Source organism: Tamandua tetradactyla, chromosome 16 (assembly GCF_023851605.1).
Source record: "Tamandua tetradactyla isolate mTamTet1 chromosome 16, mTamTet1.pri, whole genome shotgun sequence".
NCBI lineage: Eukaryota > Metazoa > Chordata > Mammalia > Pilosa > Myrmecophagidae > Tamandua > Tamandua tetradactyla.
Window position 1 is genome coordinate 22,979,933 of NC_135342.1, and position 20,909 is coordinate 23,000,841.

Sequence of the window (20,909 nt, forward strand, 5' to 3'; positions counted from 1 at the left end):
TGATGCAGAAAAGACATTTGACAAAATTCAACATCCATTCCTGTTGAAAACACTTCAGAGGATAGGAATAGAAGGGAACTTCATTAAAATGATAAAGGGAATATATGAAAAACCCACAGCTAATGTCATCCTCAATGGGGAAAAACTGAAAACTTTCCCCCTAAGATCAGGAACAAGACAAGAATGTCCACTATCACCACTGTCATTCAACACTGTGTTGGAAGTTCTAGCCACAGCACTTAGACAAGAAGAAATACAAGGCATCAAAATTGGAAAGGAAGAAGTAAAACTCTCATTGCTTGCAGATGATAAGATACTATATGTCGAAAACCCCAAAAAATCCACAGCAAAATTACTAGAGCTAATAAATGAGTACAGCAAAGTGGCAGGTTACAAGATCAACACTCAAAAATCTGTAGTGTTTATGTACACAAGTAATGAACAATCTGAATGGGAAATCAAGAAAACAATTCCATTTACAATTGCAACCAAAAGAATAAAATATTTAGGAATAAATGTAACTAAAGAGATGAAAGACCTATACAAAGAAAGCTACAGGAAATTGTTAAAAAAAATCACAGAAGACCTAAAGAGATGGAAGGACATACTGTGTTCATGGATTGGAAAACTAAATATAGTTCAGATGTTAATTCTACCTAAATTGATTTACAGATCCAATGCAATACCAATTAAAATCCCCAAAACTTATTTTCAGAAATAGAAAAAAAAAAAAAACAACCAAATTTATCTGGAAGGGCAGGATGCCCCAATAGCTAAAAGTACCCTGAGAAAAGAACGAAGTTGAAGGTTTCACGCTACCTGACTTTAAGGCATATTATGAAGCTGCAGTGGTCAAAACAGCATGGTACTGGCATAAACACTGATATATTGACCAATGGAATTGAATAGAGTGTTCACATATAGACCCTCTCATCTATGGACAATTGATTTTTGATAAGGCAGTCAAGCCAACTCACCTGGGACAGAACAGTCTCTTCAGTAAATGGTGCCTAGAGAACTGGATATCCAAATGCTAAAGAATGAACGAGGACCCATATCTCACACCCTATACAAAAATTAACTGAAAATGGATCAAAGACCAAAACAATAGATCGAAGACCATAAAACTGTTAGAAGAAAATGTAGGGAAATATCTTATAAATCTTATACTTGGAGGCGGTTTTATAGACCTTACACCCAAAGCAAGAGCACTGAAGAAAGAAAGAAAGAAATGGGAACTCCTCAAAATTAAACACTTTTTCACATCAAAAAACTTCGTGAAGAAAGTAAAAAGACAGTCTACACAATGGGAAACAATTTTTGGAAATGATATATCATATAAAGGGCTAGGATCCAGAATTTATAGAGAATGTTCAATTCAGCAACAAAAAGACAGACAACACAATTTAAAAAATGGGCAAAAGACTTGAACAGACACTTCTCAGAAGAGGAAATACAAATGGCCAAAAGACACATGCTCCACTTCCCTGGCTATTAGAGAAATGCAAATCAAAACCACAATGAGATATCATATCACACCCACCAGAATGGCCATTATCAATAAAACAGAAAATGACAAGTACTGGAGAGGATATGGAGAAAGAGGCACACTTATTCACTGTTGGTGGGAATTTCAAATGGTGCAACCACCGTGGAAGGCAGTTTGGCGGTTCCTCAAAAAGCTAACTGTAGAATTGCCATATGACCCGGTAGATACCATTGCTAGGTATCTACTCAGAGGACATGAGGACAAGGACACGAATGGACATTTGCACACCAATGTTTATAGCAGCATTATTTACAATCACGAAGAGATGGAAACAGCCAAAATGTCCATCAACAGACGAGAGGCTAAACACACTGTGATATATACATACGATGGAATATTATGCAGCTATAAGACAGAATAAAGTTATGAAGTATGTAACAACATGGATGGACCTTAAGGACATTATGCTGAGTTAGATTAGCCAGAAACAAAAGGACAAATACTGTATGGTCTCACTGATGTGAACTGACATTAGTGAATAAAAGTTGGAAAATTTCATTGGTAACAGAGACCATCAGGAGATAGAAATAAAAATATTGGGTAATTGGAGCTGAAGGGATACAGATTTTGAAACAGGACTGAATGTAAAAACTCAGAAATGGACAGCACAATACTACCTAACTGCAATACAATTATGTTAAAACACTGAATGAAGCTGAATGTTTCAGCTTGATGGAGGAGGGCTCGGGGCAACAATGAAATCAGAAAGAAAGATAGATGATAAAGACTGAGGTGGCATAATTAGGGATGCCTAGAGTGTGTAATGATACTGACTAAATGTACAAATTAAAAAAATGTTTTTGCATGAGGAAAAACAAAGGAATGTCATTACTGCAGGGTGCCAAAAATAGATGGTAATTAATACTTTAAAAGTTTAACTTATGTGTGAGACTAAAGCAAAAAATATTTGGTACAAAATTTACATTTTGACTAGTGCATTTCCTAATATAACTTATGTAGACAGCTTAACTGAACACCATAAGTACATGGAACCTTGAGTAGGACATGAGATTTTGTGGATTTGTCCAGAGTGCTGCCCCAATAAACCCCCGAGTGATTTGAACAATGAATAAAAAAGTATTTGCAAAGTCCCCTTCAGGGAATGATGAGATGGGGGAAAATTCAACTTTCCCAAGTTGAATTCTTGATATTCTCACAAGCAGTGTGAACAATCAAAGCTATAGGCTGAGCCCCCAATTTTGGGGGTGGTTCATATGAAACTTAACCCCACAAAGGATAGGTCAAGCCTACTTCAAATTAGGCCTAAGAGTCACCCTGAAGAGAACCTCTTTTTTTTCTCAGATGTGGCTCCTCTCTCTAGCCAACACAAAAAGCAAACTCACCACCCTCCCCCTGTCTATGTGGGACATGACTCCCAGGGGTGTGGACCTTCCTGGCAATCTGGGACAGAAATCCTGGACTGAGCTGAGACTCAGCATCACGATATTGAGAAAATTTTCTCGACCAAAAGCAGGAAGAGAGAAATGAGAGATAATAAAGTGTCAATGGGTGAGAGATTCCAAACAGAGTTGAGAGGTTCTCATGGAGGTTATTTTTACGCATTAAATAGCTATCACCTCATTAGTCAAGATGTAGTGGAGAGGAGCTCCTCGCAAAATGGCAGCTTAGCAACATGTGCGATTTAGTTCATCCTCCAGAACAGCTACTAAAAAACCAGAAATAGTACAGAATAGTTCCTGGGGGCACATAAGTGACCAGACACACAGCGTACCCCAGTCTGGGCCAGCTGGACTGGCTGCGAGACCCCCAGAACCATGAGTTCCCCAAGCTATGGCGGCCAGTGCCCCTCTCCCACAGGCTGCTTCCCAGAGGGGAAAGGAAAGAGACTTTACCAGCAGCAGGGGCTGAACCCAACTAAACGCCAATTGTGGAATTAGTTAACAATTCTGACAACTAAAAATAGGCCCCCAGCTCAGGTGAACCTGGTCAAAGCAGAGGTCACTTATTTTTGCCCCAGCACCAAGGGGGCAGGGCTTATGGAAAAAGAAAAAAAAAACAGAGGTTTTTGTGGCTGTATTTCTACAAAGGCTTGCCTGCCATCGGATATAGAGGCAGGACTTCTTAGGCTGCAACTGCCCCAGACAAAGGCAGAAAAAACTAGTTGGAGCACTTATCTGGAGACTGTGCCTTCCCCAGGGTAGGGGTAAAGCCCAATTCAGGTGGAATCCCTCCCGTAAGGAACTCAGACACCAGCGCTTGGTAATTTGAAGCCATTAAAACCAGCCTACAACCTCTCCTCTGTCTCCACCATGCCCCCAGCAGGGAGAGTCTGCAAAGTTAAAAGTACTGCATCATCTTATGCTGGTGGGACCTGCAGGCCAACAAGCACCACATATTGGGAAAGACAAGAAAAACAGAGTTCAGAGACTTTGCAGGAACGTCTTTCAACCTGCTTGGTCTCACCCTCAGGGTAAACTGATTCAGGTGACTCATTCCTCCTGATAGGAGGCCAGTTTGTTCTGGGAAAATCTGGCTGGGGTCTATAATACCTAAGTAGACCCTCCTAAGCATGGTCAGGGGGAGGCACCATACAGGCAGGGTGAGAAATAAGAAAACAAAAACTGAAAAATTCTCCTCTGTTAAACAAAACCTAAGCTAGATGTCCAGAAAAAGCTGAACTGAATATCAGAGAACAGGTAGACAACAAATTCATCCAGCAAGAAACCCTATGTAAAAGAAGTGAAGACAATCTCCAGAATAAACTAATTAAGGTAATTAAATGCCTAGACACCAGCAACATAACAAATCACACTAGGAAAATTGGAGATATGACCCAGTCTAAGGAACAAACCAACAATTCAAATGAGATACAGGAGTTGAAACAATTGGTTCAGAATGTATGAACAGACATAGAAAACCTCATCAAAAATGCAATCAATGAATTGAGGGAGGATTAAAGAAGGCAAGGATGAACAAAAAGAAAACTCAAAAGTCTAAAAAAACAAATCACAACTAGTGGAAATGAAAGGCACAGTAGAAAAGATGAAAAAAACAATGGAAACCTACAATAGTACATTTTGAGAGACAGAAGATAGGATTAGGAAACTGGAGGAAGGTATATCTGAAATCCAACAAACAAAAGAAAATATATGGGAAAAAAACGGGAAAATATGAGCAGGGACTCAGGAAACTGAATGACAATATGAAGCCACAAATATACGTGTTGTGGGTGTCCCAGAAGGAGAAGAGAAGGGGAAAGGAGGAGAAAAATTAATGGAGGAAATCATCACTGAAAATTTCCCAATGCGTATGAAAGACTTAAAATCACAGATCCAAGAAGTGCAGCATACCCCAAAGAGAATAGATTCAAGTACACGTACTCCAAGACACTTACTAATCAGAATGTCAGAGGTCAAAGAGAAAGAGAGAATCTTGAAAGCAGCAAGAGAAAAGCAATACATCACATACAAGGGAAGCCCAATAAGACTATGCGTACATTTCTCAGTAGAAACCATGGAGGCAAGAAGACAGTGGGATGATATATTTAACTTACTAAAAGAGAAAAAGTGCCAAGCAAGAATTCTATATCCACAAAATTGTCATTCAAAAATGAGGGAGAAATTAAAACATTTTCAAACAAAAAAAACCACTGAGAGAATTTGTGACCCAGAAACCAGCTCTGCAAGAAATACTAAAGGGAGCACTAGAGGCAGATATAAAAAGACAGAAGAGAGAGGTGTGGAGAAGAGTGTAGAAAGGAAGACTATCAGTAAAGGTAAAAAGAAGAAAAATTGACTTTCCGGAGAAGATGGCAGCTTAGTAAGATGCGCGGGTCTTAGTTCCTCCTCCAGAAAAGCAACTAAAGAAACAGAAACAATACGAAACAGCTCCCGGAGTCACGACAGAGACCAAAAAGACAGCGTACCCTATTCTGGAACGACTGAACGGGCAGGGAGAATCCTCTACGGTGAGATACCCGAGGGGCGCACATTTTCCCGGCCGGGGCGGCTGGCGACTGGGGTCCCCTCCACGCACGTGGCTCCCCGGTCTGACTGGGAACGTTGGATAGCGGGGCCCTCCCGTCACGCTTGGCGTTTCGGGCCAGCTGGGCAATTAGGACCGGCACTCTCCCAAGCCGCGGCGGCCAGCGACCCCCACCTCCACGCGCGGTTTCCCGGGCCGACTGCCGTGCAGACAGACGAGCGCCACGAGCGCCACCTACTGGGCAGGAAAAGAAAAACAGAGCCCAGAGATTTCACAGAAAAAGCTCTCAACCAGCTGGGTCCCACACCCAGGGAAATCTGATCAAATGCCCAGACACCAGCAGAAAATAATGGATGACGCTCGGAAAATTGAAGATATGGCCCAGTCAAAGGAACAAACCAATAGTTCAAATGAGATACAGGAGCTGAGACAACTAATGCTGAATATACGAACAGAAATGGAAAAATTCTTCAAAAACCAAATCAATAAATTGAGGGAGGACATGAAGAAGACATGGGCTGAACAAAAAGAAGAAATAGAAAATCTGAAAAAACAAATCACAGAACTTATGGGAGTGAAGGACAAAGAAGAAAAAATGGAAAGAACAATGGATACCTACAATGGTAGATCTAAAGAGACAGAAGCTACAATTAGTGAACTGGAGGATGGAACATCTGAATTCCAAAAAGAAACAGAAACTATAGGGAAAAGAATGGAAAAACTTGAGCAGGGGATCAGGGAACTGAATGACAATATGAAGCGCACAAATATACGTGTTGTGGGTGTCCCAGAAGGAGAAGAGAAGGGAAAAGGAGGAGAAAAACTAATGGAAGAAATTATCACTGAAAATTTCCCAACTCTTATGAAAGACCTAAATTTACAGATCCAAGAAGTGCAGCGCACCCCAAAGAGAATAGACCCAAATAGGCGTTCTCCAAGACACTTACTAGTTAGAATGTCAGAGGTCAAAGAGAAAGAGAGGATCTTGAAAGCAGCAAGAGATAAACAATCTGTCACATACAAGGGAAACCCAATAAGACTATGTGTAGATTTCTCAGCAGAAACCATAGAAGCTAGAAGACAGTGGGATGATATATTTAAATTACTAAAAGAGAAAAACTGCCAACCAAGACTCCTATATCCAGCAAAATTGTCCTTCAAAAATGAGGGAGAAATTAAAACATTCTCAGGCAAAAAGTCACTGAGAGAATTTGTGACCAAGAGACCAGCTCTGCAAGAAATACTAAAGGGAGCACTAGAGTCAGATACGAAAAGACAGAAGAGAGAGGTATGGAGTAAAGTGTAGAAAGAAGGAAAATCAGATATGATATATATAATACAAAAGCCAAAATGGTAGAGGAAAATATTATCCAAACAGTAATAATACTAAAAGTTAATGGACTGAATTTCCCAATCAAAAGACATAGAATGGCAGAATGGATTACGACCCAGCAATACCACTGCTAGGTATCTACTCAAGGGACTTAAGGGCAAAGACACAGACGGACATTTGCACACCAGTGTTTATAGCAGCATTATCTACAACTGCAAAGAGATGGAAACAGCCAAAATGTTCATCAACAGACGAGTGGCTAAACAAACTGTGGCGTATACCTACGATGGAAAATTATGCAGCTTTAAGACAGACTAAACTTATGAAGCATGTAATAACATGGATGGACCTAGAGAACATTATGCTGAGTGAGTCTAGCCCAAAACTAAAGGACAAATACTGTAAGGTCCCACTGATGTGAACCGACATATGAGAATCAGCTTGGAATATATCATTGGTAACAGAGACCAGCAGGAGTTAGAAACAGGGTAAGATAATGGGTAATTGGAGCTGAAGGGATACAGACTGTGCAACAGGACTAGATACAAAAACTCAAAAATGGACAGCACAATAATACCTAAGTGTAATGTAACTATGTTGGAACACTGAATGAAGCTGCACCTGAAATATGGTTTTTTGTTTGTTTGTTTGTGTGTTTGTATCTTTTGTTTTTGTTTTTTTTCTTTTTCCTTTATATATATATATATATTATTAGTATTATTATTTTAATTCTCTTCTCTATATTAACATTCTATATTTTTTTCTGCTGTTTTGCTAGTTCTTTTCCTAAATCGATGCAAATGTACTAAGAAATGATGATCATACATCTATGTGATGATACTAAGAATTACTGAGTGCATTTGTAGAATGGAATGATTTCTAAATGTTGTGTTAATTTCTTTTCTTTTTTTTGATTAGAAAAAAATTAAAAAAAAAAAAAAGAAGAAGAAAAATTAGATATGACATATAAAATCCAAAAGGCAAAATGTTAGAAGTACTACCCATACAGTCATAACACTAAATGTTAATGGATTAAACACCTCAATCAAAAGACAGAGACTAGCAGAATGGATTAAATAACAGGACCCATCTATATGCTGTCTATAGGAAACACATCTTAGACCCAAAGATAATCATAGGTTGAAAGTGCAAGGTTGGGAAAAGATACTTCATGCAAATAACAATCAGAAAAGAGCAGGAGTAGCTATACCAATATCAAACAAATTCGACTTTAAATGTAGGGCGGTTGAAAGAGACAGGGAAACTGTGGATTAATGAAAGGGCAGTTCAGCAAGAGGACATAACAGTCATAAATGTTTGTGCACCGGGCCAGGGTGCTCCAGGGTACATGTGGCAAACACTGAAGAGAGAGATAGACACATCTACCATAAGAGGTGGAGACTTTGGTTCCCCACTCTTGTCGATGGGCAGGACATCTGGGTGGAGGATCAATGAAGAAACAGAGGGTTTGGGTGATACTGTGGATGATATGGACTTGACAGACATTTGTGGAACATTGCACCCTACAAGCAGCAGGATACACCTTTTTCTCGGGTGGTTGTGGATCATTCTCAAGGGTGGACCATTTGCTGGGTCACAAAGCAAATTTCAATAGATTTAAGAGGATTGAAGTTATACAGAACACTTTCTCGGATCATGGAGGAGTGGGGTTGGAAATCAGTAATAGGCAGAGTGCCAGAAAATTCACAAATACGTGGAGGCTCAGTAACACATTCTTAAACAACCAGTGGGTCAAGGAAGAAATTGCAAGAGAAATCAGAAAATATCTTGAAGTAAGTGAAAATGAAAATGCAACATATAAAAATTTATGGGATGCCACAAAGGCAACACTAAGAGGGAGATTTATTGCCCTAAATGCCTATATCAAAAAACAAGAAAGGGCAAAAAGTGAGGAATTAACTGCCCACTTGGAAGAACTACAGACAGAACAGCAAACTAACCCCAAAGCAAGCAAAAGGAAAGAAATAATGAAGATTAGAGCAGAAATAAATGAAATTGAGAACATGAAAACCACTGAGAAATCAACAAAACCAGAAGCTGGTTGTGGTAGTTAGAGTCAGTTGTCAACTTGGTGAGGTGAACATGCTTAGTACTGTTGCTGTGACCATGAGCCAATGGTACGTGAACCTCATCTGTTGCTGATTTGCATCTGCAGCCAGCTAGGAGGCATGCCTGCTGCAGTGAATGACGTTTGACTTAATTGGCTGGTGCTTAAATGAGAGAGCACAACGTAGCACAGCCTAAGCAGCTCAGCATACCTAATCTCAGCACTCGCAGCTCAGCCCAGGCCTTTGGAGATACAGAAAGAAGTCACCCAGGTAGTTATTGGAACACAGGGGCCTGGAGAGGCCAGCAGAGACCATCCTATACCTTCCCACATAAGAAAGAACCTCAGTGGAAAGCTAGCTGCCTTTCCTCTGAAGACCTAGCAAAATAAATCCCCTTTTATTAAAAGCCAATTCATCTCTGGTGTGTTGCATTCTGGCAGCTAGCAAACCAGAACAGATTTGGTACCAGGAGTGGGGTGCTGCTGTGGTTTGCAAAAACCATATATGTTGGAATGGTGTTTTGGATGGCTAAGGGGAAGATTTTGGAGGAAATGAAAGAGAATGGTGGAGAAGTCTTGGAGTGCTTGAAGAGACTGTTGGTGTAAATTGAACCACTGCCAATCTTGACAAAGGAGGACACAAAAGGGAGAGATTGGAGTTTGCAGAGTGAGGACCATGGACGCTCGGGTCTGAGGCCAAGAAACCTTGGCCAGGAGCGTGGGCCCACCCATGCACATGGAGAGGGTGAGTTCACCCTGAAGGGCGAGGTTGAGTCTCCCCTCTCATTTCAGTGGGAGAGTTGTGCAGCCTCCAACCTTGGAAAAGGTGTAGCACGCTCCTTGGGGGACTGGGAGAGCCTGGCTGCCACTACATGGAGGGGTTGAGAGTGTGCCCCAGAAATGGCAGAAAACCCAGGGGTGGCCCTGATGCCTGGAGAGAGTGGAGCCAAGATGTGGTCTCCTCGATGTTCCCCGAAGTCGATTTGGAAAGAGGGAGGCCACTGCATAGGCCCTCAGAAAGGGTGGGACTGCCACTTTCTATAGCCAAAGGATGAATGAGTTTCCGACTTCGAAATCCAATGGTGTTTGCCCTGCAGGTTTTACATTTGTATTCTTCCAATTTCTCCCTATGGAAATGAAAACCTGTATCCTGTGAATATCCTCCTTTGCATATTGGCACCAGACAACTTGTTTTGAGATTCACAGGTCCACAGCCAGAAAAGAATTTTTTTTGCACCTTAATATTGTTTAAGGTGATGTGTGTAGTTGCCAAGTTGACAAGGGGTGGACATGTGGTAGTTAGATTCAGTTGTCAACTTGGCCAGGTGAAGGCACCTAGTTCTGTTGCTGTGGACATGAGTCAATGGTATGTGAACCTCTTCCGTTGCTAATTACATCTGCACTCGGCTAGGAGCAGGGCCTGATGCAATGGATGACGTTTGACTTAATTGGCTGGTGCTTAAATGAGAGAGCACAACATAGCACAGCCTAAGCAGCTTGGCATTCCTCATCTCATCACTCACAGCTCAGCCCAGGCCTTTGGAGATGCAGAAAGAAGTCACCCCGGGGAAAGCTGTTGGAACCCAGGGGCCTGGAGAGAAGGCCAGCAGAGACCATCCTGTACCTTCCCACGTAAGAATGAACCTCAGTGGAAAGTTAGCTGCCTTTCCTCTGAAGAACTAACAAAATAAATCCCCTTTTATTAAAAGCCAATCTGTCTCTGCTGTGTTGCATTCCAGTAGCTAGCAAACTAGAACAGGGAGTGTCTTCTGCAATGAGTGATGCTTAATCTAATCACTGGAAGGCTTTTAAGGAGGATTCAGAAGAGACAGTCTCTCTTCCTGCTTCAGCCAGCAAGTCTCTCCTGTGGAGTTTGTCCAGACCCTTCATAGGAGTCGCCAGTTTCACAGCCTGCCCTACGGATTTTGGAATCTACGTTCCCACGGTTATGTGAGACACTTTTATAAATTTTGTATCTACAGATATTTCTTGCTCATTGTTTCTCTAGAGAACCCTAGTTAATACAAGGGGGGATAAAAATAATTTGTATGCCTCAAACGATACAAAGTGGGGAAATGAGGTCCTTAAGCCTTAGTGCTGTTCTGTGCAGACACAATGTTGGGAATCTTAAACCCATGGGGAATAGAAGTCACCCAAAATATTGTAATCACCAATAGGGGCCTCCTGACATGTGGATCTACTTATGCTTAAACTAATGATTGATGTCAATGTAGAGGACTCTCAAGATTCGCAAATATAGGTATTTAAAACCTCCCTATAATGTTCTTCTGCCTGGTACCTTGTTGTCAACCAATGGAATGCTAACATGTTTATTGTTAAATCTGCAGGAATTACCCCTTATTATTACCCCCATAAACATCTTTCTTTTTGCTCGTAGTGTCCGAGCAAACCCCTTCCTTCAGTGGGCTTCAGAGGTAACTCGTGTCCACAATTGAACCCAATGTTTGGTTTGCAAGGACTTGCCTCCTTCAGGTACTACTGGCCTTCCATGGACTGTGATCCCTGAGAAATGGATTTGTGGAATGCCCTGCTAGCCTTGCAGAATTCAGTGTCTTGGACATAATATTGATCTGAATTCTTTAACTCCCTTTCTTATCCATGGTGGCATCTCTTTGGAGGAATGTGGCCTCTGTGGGGGAGACTCATTCTGGTGTCTCTTTTTCTTTTAATTTTTACGCCTCTTCCAAAAAGCCTGAGAGGTAGGTGCTATCATTGGCCCTATCAGGCTTAGAGAAGTAGTCACCTGTCAAGGTCACACAAGGAAAGAATAGGGCTAGGACTCCTATCCACATCTTAACTTTGCCCCTGCCTGCCGAGTTGTCCCTCCAGAAAGGAAAACTGAGACCCAGAGAGGAGAAGGGATTTGCCTGGGATCACTACTAGCTCACACTGTCCCCGAGCCACCATCCATGGGCACGTGCCTTGCCTCTGAAATGTGATTTCAGACACTGACCTCACTCCACCCTCCAGCTTCACGTGGCCAAGCTTGGTCTCTCTGTCCCCAGGTACTTTTCCCACTCTCAGCTCCCACCCCACCCCCACCCAGCACATGGCAGCCTGTTGAACACTCAGGGCCCTTCCTGCTGCTACTCTTGTTAAGAAACAAACATTCCAGATTTTTAAAAAAATTAAAAAATTTTAAAAAGCTGGGAGAAAGGAGAGTCCCAGGCTGGGGCTAACGCAGGTGCAGGCTGGTAATCAGGATTAGGGGGATCAATACCTGCCAAGCCTAGATTAATCCTCAGTTCCACCTCTTCCTCTTCCAAGAAAGTCAACAACTTCCCCATCTCTGCTTTCTTTTCTGCCTTTTGGCCCTCCCCACAGGCTCCCAGCCCAGCAGCCTGGGACTCTCTGAACAAGATGCCAGTGCTGAGAGTGAAAACCTCACCCATATCCACTGCCCGAGGTGAGAAGCCCCTAGCACGTGCCCACCGCATGTCATTTCTGGTTTGGCCCTCCCAACCTGCCCAGTACTCACTAAGGCCCACATAGGACTCATCTCAGCACCCAATTGAGTCTCACATCAGAAATGGCAGGGACCAAGCTCAGAGTTAACGTCCCACTCTGATGCTCTCCTGATGGCCACCCAGGCCCAATTGCAGAGCCCTCTGCTCACCAGAGGTGGCTCCATCAATATTCTCCTGGTATCAAGCTCAGTGCCAAGTAGTTTTCCATCCCAGCGTCTACCTGAGACAAGCTTCCTGATGCCAATAGGAAAAACCTGTCAGTGTAATCCTGTGTACAATGCCAGTGCCAAACTCAGCACCCATTGGGGCAAAACTTGGTCCCCACGTGGCCCCCAGGATGGGCTAGGCTGGTCAATAAGGGGAGGAAGGGAGGGGTTCAAATCCCAGCTCCCTAACTCAGGCCTTTAAGAGGCATTCATCTCATCTGTGCAGTGATGATGATGATGAACTAGCCCAACTCTCATAAGGGTTCAACACAGACTGACTCTTCCTGCATACAAGTACTCAACCAAGGGTAGCTGTCCTTCTCACTAAGGAAGAATTCCAATGAAGACAGGGCAGCAGGGCCACCCATTCACTCTCAGCATCCCAGGGCCCACCTCTATCCCAGCACTGGAGGTTATCCAAATCTCCCTGCTATGGTCTCTCTGATTGCTAAGAGTCGCCAATGTCTAACCAGGAATGGCCCCTAGAGAGGACTTATCATACCTTCAACTCTGACCTTCTCTTCCCAAATGCTCCCTTTCCACAGGTAGGGAAACCAAGACCCAGAAAAGGTAGAACCAGGAATGCACAGTGATAGAGACAGGGGTTCAAGGCCCTGGTTTAAGGACCCCCACAACTATGCCCCTAGGCACTCTGTTTCCTGTCCTCCATATAAGCACATGTAAAATGGAAAACATTTAGTGTCATCACAGAAATGATACAATTAACCCAGCAGATCCTGAAGGATCCAGTAGGGAAGCAGCAGGGTTCTTTGGAATATATAATCCTTGACAACATTCTGGATATTTCAGTCCCCCACTGGTGGTGGTTATTACTATTTCCAAGACCTGGACAGTCCCTCTGCCAACAGAGACCAGGAGTTACTGTTCTCCAGTTCGGTGGAACGTTCCACTGAAATGTCACTCTGGTCTCCTACCCAAACCGTTTCCCAACCAAGGGTGGGCTGTGGAGGTTCTATGGCCCCTCTATAAAGTTTGGATGAGGATGTTTGGGCACCAAAAGATAACCCTTTGCCCAAGACAAAGGCAGCTCAGCATCTGCATCAGGGGACAAGTTCAAGATCCTGCTGTGCTCTCCACACACGTCCACACCCTGGAACTCCACATCCACAGACCCTGTCCTTCCTCATCCCCACACCATGTTCCTGGAATCTCCCCTTGGTCTCACTCCAATACCTTCAAATCCAGATCGTCAGATATTTCTCTCTTGAGACCTCCAAAGTCCTCATTTTGGGGTTCCTTTCCATGCTGAGACCCGAAATCTAAAACTCAGAGGCCTTCCTATGCAGATTCACTAAAATCTTCTGTCCTGGAATTTGTCTACTGCCCTTCCAAACTGACAACCCTGAGATCCCACCTGCTGAGGTGGCATAATTTCAGTCTTAGGGCCCACTCCTTATTAATTTGATCTGGGGCTCCTCTCCTTCCTTGCTGGCTGTGTCCCAGACTAGGCGGAGAGCATGTGGGGGGTAGGTAGAAGTAAAATGAGACAATTATATAATCAGCTATAAAGTACACCCTCCTCTCTGAGTATATAAAGGCAAACTACCCAAGCCCTCACCATCTGACTGCCACTCTCACTGCCATCATGCTGGCCTCAGGGCTGCTTCTGGTGGCTCTGCTGGCCTGCCTGAGCGTGATGGTCTTGATGTCTGTCTGGAGGCAGAGGAAGTTCTGGGGGAAGTTGCCTCCTGGGCCCACCCCATTGCCCTTCATCGGGAACTACCTGCAGCTGAACACAGAGCAGATCTACAACTCCCTCATGAAGGTATCTGGAGGCAGGGAGAAGAGTGGGATGCGGTGGCAGGGGGCTACCTCTTTGGACCAAAGCTTTGGGGCCTGGGTTTCAGCAGTTAGGTCAGAATCCTGGGACTGGAGAGATTTAGAAGCTTCAATATCAGGGGCTTACCCAACAAAGACCAGCTCTTGGGATGAACAGCCCCTCAGTGGTCATTAGCTGGGGAAAATGGTACCGAATATGGGAGGTCAGGGCACAGGGCCAGGTCAGAGGTAGGTGCTGCCCCCTGTGACCTCTCTTACCCACCCCATCAGCTCAGAGAGCGCTACGGTCCGGTGTTCACGGTTCACATGGGGACACGGCGGATCGTGGTGCTATGCGGACAGGAGGCTGTGAAGGAAGCTCTGGTGGACCAGGCTGAGGAATTCAGCGGGAGAGGGGAGCATGCCACCTTCGACTGGCTCTTCAAAGGCTATGGTGAGGCCCCCCACCCCCAACGCCCTCCAAATTGTGTACTGCCCTCCAAATTGACAACCCTGAGATCCCACCTTCTGAGGCAGCACAGTATCAGTCTTAGGGCCCACCACCTATTAATCTGTCCTGGGTTCCCCCTCCTTCCTTGCTGGTTGTGCCCCAGGCTAAGCGGAATGCATGGCTGGCCAGATACATCAGGCAGCCCCAGCCTTCACCCAGGAGACTCACACAGCCCCACATCTGGTCTCCTTGCCTCTCTCTCCCTCTGTAGGTCTCTAACCTGGCTCAGAGTTTCTGTGCCCCAATTCGGCCCCCTACTCCCCATTCGTCGGTGTATCTGTCCTCTGACTTCTGGGCCTCTACTTCTGATTCTTCCAGTTGGTCTCTATCTCTTTCTGAACTGCTCTGGCTCTGAGTTTTCTGTCTGGAGCTCTCGGTCTCTATCTCTCCCCCTTTCTCAGCCCCGGCCATCCTCAGGGAACTCCCCTCGGGGCCTCACCCGCCCCCTTCCTGACCTCTCCGCGCTCTCACTCTATGCCCTCAGGCGTGGCGTTCAGCAATGGCGAGCGCGCCAAGCAGCTCCGGCGCTTCTCCATCACCACGCTGCGGGATTTCGGCTTCGGCAAGCGCGGCATCGAGGAGCGCATCCAGGAGGAGGCGGGCTTCCTCCTCGAAGCCTTCCGGGACACGCGCGGTGAGCCGGGGTGGGGGGGCGACCCGGGGGCGCGCGGGATGGATTATCCTTCCGGGATCCCAGCTTTGGGGGCTGATCCCGGGAAGCTGGCTTATCACCTCCGTATCCTCCTCCTTGAATTCTCAGGCTGGCTTCAGACCCTGGCCAGAGTTGACTCTCTCTCCTCCCAATCCCCGTGTCTCCCCGCCCCCTCCCTGCCCCAGGCGCCTTCATAGATCCCACCTTCTTCCTGAGCCGCGCAGTCTCCAACGTCATCAGCTCTATCGTTTTCGGAGACCGCTTCGACTACGAGGACAAAGAGTTCCTGTCATTGCTGCGCATGATGCTGGGAAGCTTCCAGTTCACCGCAACGTCCATGGGGCAGGTAACCGGTCCCAGCCCGGCCCTATCGCTCCCTAAAACTTGCTCCACTCGGAGACAGGCGCCCCAAAGCCCCATCCTCGCCAAGACAGAGTCCTCGCAAAACCAGCCCCCACTTTTGGGGACGGAACATTGGCACCAGAACCCAGGACAGGTGCCCCATACCCAGCTGCCAAGAGCACTCTCAAGAAGCATCTCCTCAAAAGAGAGCCTGCACAGGTGCCTCACCTGGGCAGACTTTTCCAAGCCAAGTTATCTCTACTACCAGCGCCTGCCTTGTATCCATTCCATTTGAATTACTTAACAGCCCACAAGTCACCACCCCCACCCACCTCCTGAATGCCTCAACACCTGGTGCTGCACATTCTAGCCCATCGAAATCCTTTGTCATCTACACAAGCCATTCCACCACAATATCTAGATAACTCCCCCTTAAATACCTAAACACCTGTATAGGATCCCAATAAAGACCCATAGACACCTCAACACCTGAGCCAGTTTTTTCCAAAGAAACTCCATCTGATACCTAAAGACACCACCCCAGCCCATCTGAATATCTAAAACACCAGAGCAGGTGTCTCCTCCCCATACCCTCAAAACACCTAACAAAGGTGCCTCCTATGCAGCCCACCTGAATAGCTGAACATCTGAACAGGTATCCCCAAAAACTACCCCCACCTTATTCTTGAACACCTATGCAGAAATCCCCAATTCAGGTCCCCTAAATATCTAGACAGGTGTCTGGAATCCAGCCCAATCTGAGTTCCTAACCACCATGATGTGACCAACTCAAACTAGTCCCACCTGAATAACCTGAGCACTTCAACAGGTATCTCCCAACCCAACCTCACCTGAATGTCTGAACACCTGGATGGCCTAGAGCCATCTCACCTAAAGTTTTGGACAGGTGGCTTCTCACTCAATCTACTCAAAAACTTAGATCTATTTTCCTGTCCAACTGAAACTAAAACACCTGGACAGGTGTCCTTAACCCAGTGCCTTCTTTGCCCTGAGACAAGTTCCACACCCTCTGGATCCTGCCAATGGTCAGCTGCCCTTTCCTTCCCTCCCTCTCTCCCCCACCCCCAGCTCTATGAGATGTTCTACCCGGTGATGAAACACCTGCCGGGACCTCAGCAACAGGCCTTCAAGGAGCTGCAGGGGCTGGAGGACTTCATAGCCAAGAAGGTGGAGAGGAACCAGCGCACACTGGACCCAAACTCCCCACGGGACTTCATTGATTCCTTCCTCATCCGCATGCAGCAGGTTAGCCCCTTATCATAATTCAGATTAGCCCCTTATCATAATAATCCTCACAATCCCAATTATAATTCACCATCGCTGCTCTATCTACCTCCCCATGGGCAGGATTTGTGCAAACAGATCATAATAGCAAGCCCTTCTCTAGCACTGCCATGTGCCAGGTGCCATTTTAAGCAAGTTGCAGTATGCACTTGTATAACACTCACAGCAGGTCCATGATGGAGATTTTATGATGAACCCCATTTTACAAATGAGAAAACTGAGGCCCAGAGGCCCAAACCCTGGTCTCTCTGACTCTCAGGCTGGTGCTCTTAGCCACCCCATGCTCTCCCACCTTTGGCATTGGTTATCAGATACACCTGTGTGAGCAGGTGACCTGGTTTTGTGCTGTGACATTGTTGACCTGGCTTATTCCTGTGAAGAAAGGAGATGAGGCTTTATGGAATCAGAAGTTCAGGGGGGAAGGAATCAAGGGAGAGGAATTCTCCATAATAAATTTCAAGATTTCTTTATGAAAAGCATAGGCTGTTGCTGAAAATTCTGGGTCTGAGGAAAGCTGTCTTTCTTTATCTCTGACCCTCCCTTTTGCCTCTGCTGTCCCTCTTTTTCGCTCACTGTCTCTGTTTCTGAATATTCCCACCATGAAAAGACAACTAGGGCTGATATTAAAGGACAGAGACAGGCACGGTGTGAGGAGGGCACAGCCTATGGGCTGGGCAAAGGCCCGGAGCCCGGAGAAGGCCTCTGCAGCAAGGGCCACTCTTCCCACCTCTGGTCTGAACAAAATGAGAATTCAGGGATCTAAGGGAGGTGGGTCCAAAGGAAACCCCCCAAAGGCCCCTGCGGGAGTGGGGAAGCTTGGCCTGAAGTCTCCTCTCCCTGCAGGAGCAGAAGAACCCCGACACGGAGTTCTTCTTAAAGAACCTGGTGTTGACCACGCTGAACCTCTTCTTTGCGGGCACCGAGACCGTCAGCACCACCCTGCGCTATGGCTTCCTGCTGCTCATGAAGCACCCGGATGTGGAGGGTGAGGCTAGAAATGGGGCCCATAGACCCTCCCAAAGCCTCTGAGCCTGCTGATGTCCCCACCTGCCCCAAATTCCTGGACCTTCAGACATGGCCCAATGTCCAGTGACACAGTGACATTCACCTGATGGGCACGGGTCAGATGTTGATAATGTCAAACCGATTGGTAAATAGCCCCCGTGCTGAGCCCACTGGGTGTCCACTGCCTGCCGCTCTGAACCTGCCCCCAAGCCCCTGGCACACCTCGACCCACCTATGGTTCTGGCATGACACTGTTCACAGGAAACTGCTTGAGCATTGGGTATAGCTGATTCCCATTGTGACTGATCTCTGCTTGCCATACCAGTTTAAATATTTCGACTGGCACCCTTACAAGGAGACCCCTAAATACCAGAACATAGCACCCTCCTCTCCCAGCCAAGGTCCACAAGGAGATTGACCGGGTGATCGGCAAGAACCGTCAGCCCAAGTTCGAGGACCGGGCGAAGATGCCCTACACAGAGGCAGTGATCCACGAGATCCAGAGGTTCGGAGACATGATCCCCATGGGCGTGGCCCGCAGGGTCACCAAGGATACAAAGTTTCGGGACTTCCTCATCCCCAAGGTACTCTCCCCATCCAGCCCAGAGGGTCCTCCAAACTCCATATCCCCCTCAACCTTGCCAGCCCAGGTCTCACTCCCTCTGTCAAAGGCTTCCTCCAACCACCCCCCTCCCTTCAGCCTTCCCACGCCGAGACCCCTTAATCCCTGTGTCTCCCTCAGTCTCCTGCCTCAAGAGACACAGACCCCAAACCTCCTGTCCCACAGAACATGAGACCATATTCCCCAAACTTCCGTTTTCTTCACCTTGGGCCCCCTCATTCCCCCTCTCATCTACACCTTACCAGGTGCCCCTTCCTTCCCCCACCAGGGCACCGAAGTATTCCCCATGCTGGGCTCTGTGCTGAGAGACCCCAAGTTCTTCTCCAACCCTAGAGATTTCAACCCCCAGCACTTCCTGGATGAGAAGGGGCAGTTTAAGAAGAATGATGCCTTTGTGCCTTTCTCCATCGGTAAGAGACCGCTGTCTGCTGCCAGAGCACCACACACCACCAGGGACCTCCGTAACCCAAGCTCCCCTCTCTGGGCTGAATCCTAGTATCTTTCTCCAACTCGGAATCCCTCATAGAGTCTACCCTTAAACCGCCCCCCCCTTCAACCCCCATCACTGCCAAGCAACAAGTACCTGCACCCAGGCAAAAGGAAAGGGTTAATCATACCCATATTAGAGATGTGGACAATGAAGGCTGGATGAAGTAGAGATTTCTGCAAGGTCACATAATAAAGTCTCCAGATTTCTAGGGTAATGACAGCATAGCTGCCCTATTTAAGGGTGTATTTGGGGAGAAAAGGCAGCTAAAGTTCCCTTTGCTCTACCCTGGTGGGTCTTAACCCTATCTCACCTCCTTGGGAAACTGAGGCTAAAAGAAGATTAGAGTCTCCCGGGAAAGTCTCTCAAGTCACAATATTATTTCTGGGAGGACAAGTTGGGGTTGGGTAATGAGGAGAACCAGCAGTAAAGACTGTGCCTCACCTCTGCCCTTCTCACCTCCCTCTTCAGGAAAGCGGTACTGTTTTGGGGAAGGCCTAGCTCGAATGGAGCTCTTTCTTTTCCTCACTGCCATCATGCAGAACTTCTGCTTCAAGTCGCCGCAGTCGCCCCAGGACATTGATGTGTCCCCCAAACACGTGGGCTTTGCCACCATCCCAAGAAGCTACACCATGAGCTTCCTGCCTCACTGAGGAGGGCGGAGCCAGGGCAGGGCTGGTGGGGTTGGGTAGAGGGCAGGGTTAATGGGAGGGGTGGGTTGAGAACGAGTACTAGTTAGGGTCAAAGGGAGAGGCAGGTGGGCAAGAGGTCAAGAAGAAGCATGGAAGATGCTTGCAGGGCTGCGTTGGGTAAAAGGGAGCTCTTACAGCTGTACTGTGAATAACAATAAAAATAATATTATTATTTATCGTGCAAGGACTTTGTGTCACTCTATGCTAAAATCTTTGCATGCTCACCTGCTTAATTCTCACAAGCCTGGATGATGGGGAACATGATCCATGCTCATTTTGTAGTTGAGAGAAAGTTTAAGACTTTATCCAAAGTCTCACATGATACAAGTGAGAACTTAATCCCAGATCTGTGCAGGATGGCTAGACTTAGGCCACAGTCCTTAGGACAGATTCTGACAAGGCACTGCTTAGTCAAGTAAAAACCAAAAAACACCAGCTTATATTGTGTGATGACACAAACTGGACAGCTCCATCCAAGGGCCCATCCCAGAGCCCTAGCGTGTCCCTGGTTTACCTTCTATACTCACCTGCCCATCCCCTGAACCTTGGATGCCAGGGCATATCCCGTGGACCCAGCAGTTGAGGCCACTGTGTTCAGTGTGTAATCAGGGAGCAAGAATGAAGCAGGTGGAGCAGGGCAGCACTTTTCGTGAGGTCTTACCAAGCTATGTCTGTGTGCACATCCGTGTACACAAGTGTGTTCCTGGATTTTGTCCTGAGTGTATGCATGAACTCCTATTCTGCTCTGGCTCAGAAAAAGCTAGGAATCTTGGACTCATCTGCCAATCCAATCAATAGAATCGCCAGTCAAATAAGTCAGTGGATGTTCCCTTCAAAGTGGCCTCTTTGAGCAGTGCCCACCCTGAACACCCATACCAAGCAAGCTTGGATTTCTTTGTTTATTGAATCAACTGGTACACAGATC

The 20,909-nt window shown here is 46.1% G+C and overlaps 2 protein-coding genes across 2 annotated transcripts in view; one reads left to right on the forward strand and one right to left on the reverse strand.

The window, feature by feature from the left end:
* The window catches only part of LOC143659138 (cytochrome P450 2A13-like), a 131,007-nt gene that overhangs the window by 26,818 nt on the left and 83,280 nt on the right, over positions 1–20,909 (reverse strand). The gene's annotated exons all lie outside the window — the stretch shown is intronic.
* On the forward strand, positions 14,158–20,168 carry LOC143659136 (cytochrome P450 2A13-like). Its single transcript, XM_077131781.1, has 9 exons — positions 14,158–14,375; positions 14,660–14,822; positions 15,364–15,513; positions 15,717–15,877; positions 16,963–17,139; positions 18,022–18,163; positions 18,580–18,767; positions 19,074–19,215; positions 19,764–20,168. The coding sequence occupies exons 1-9, from the start codon at positions 14,196–14,198 to the stop codon at positions 19,943–19,945; spliced, it is 1,485 nt and encodes a 494-aa protein (XP_076987896.1). The 5' UTR covers positions 14,158–14,195; the 3' UTR covers positions 19,946–20,168.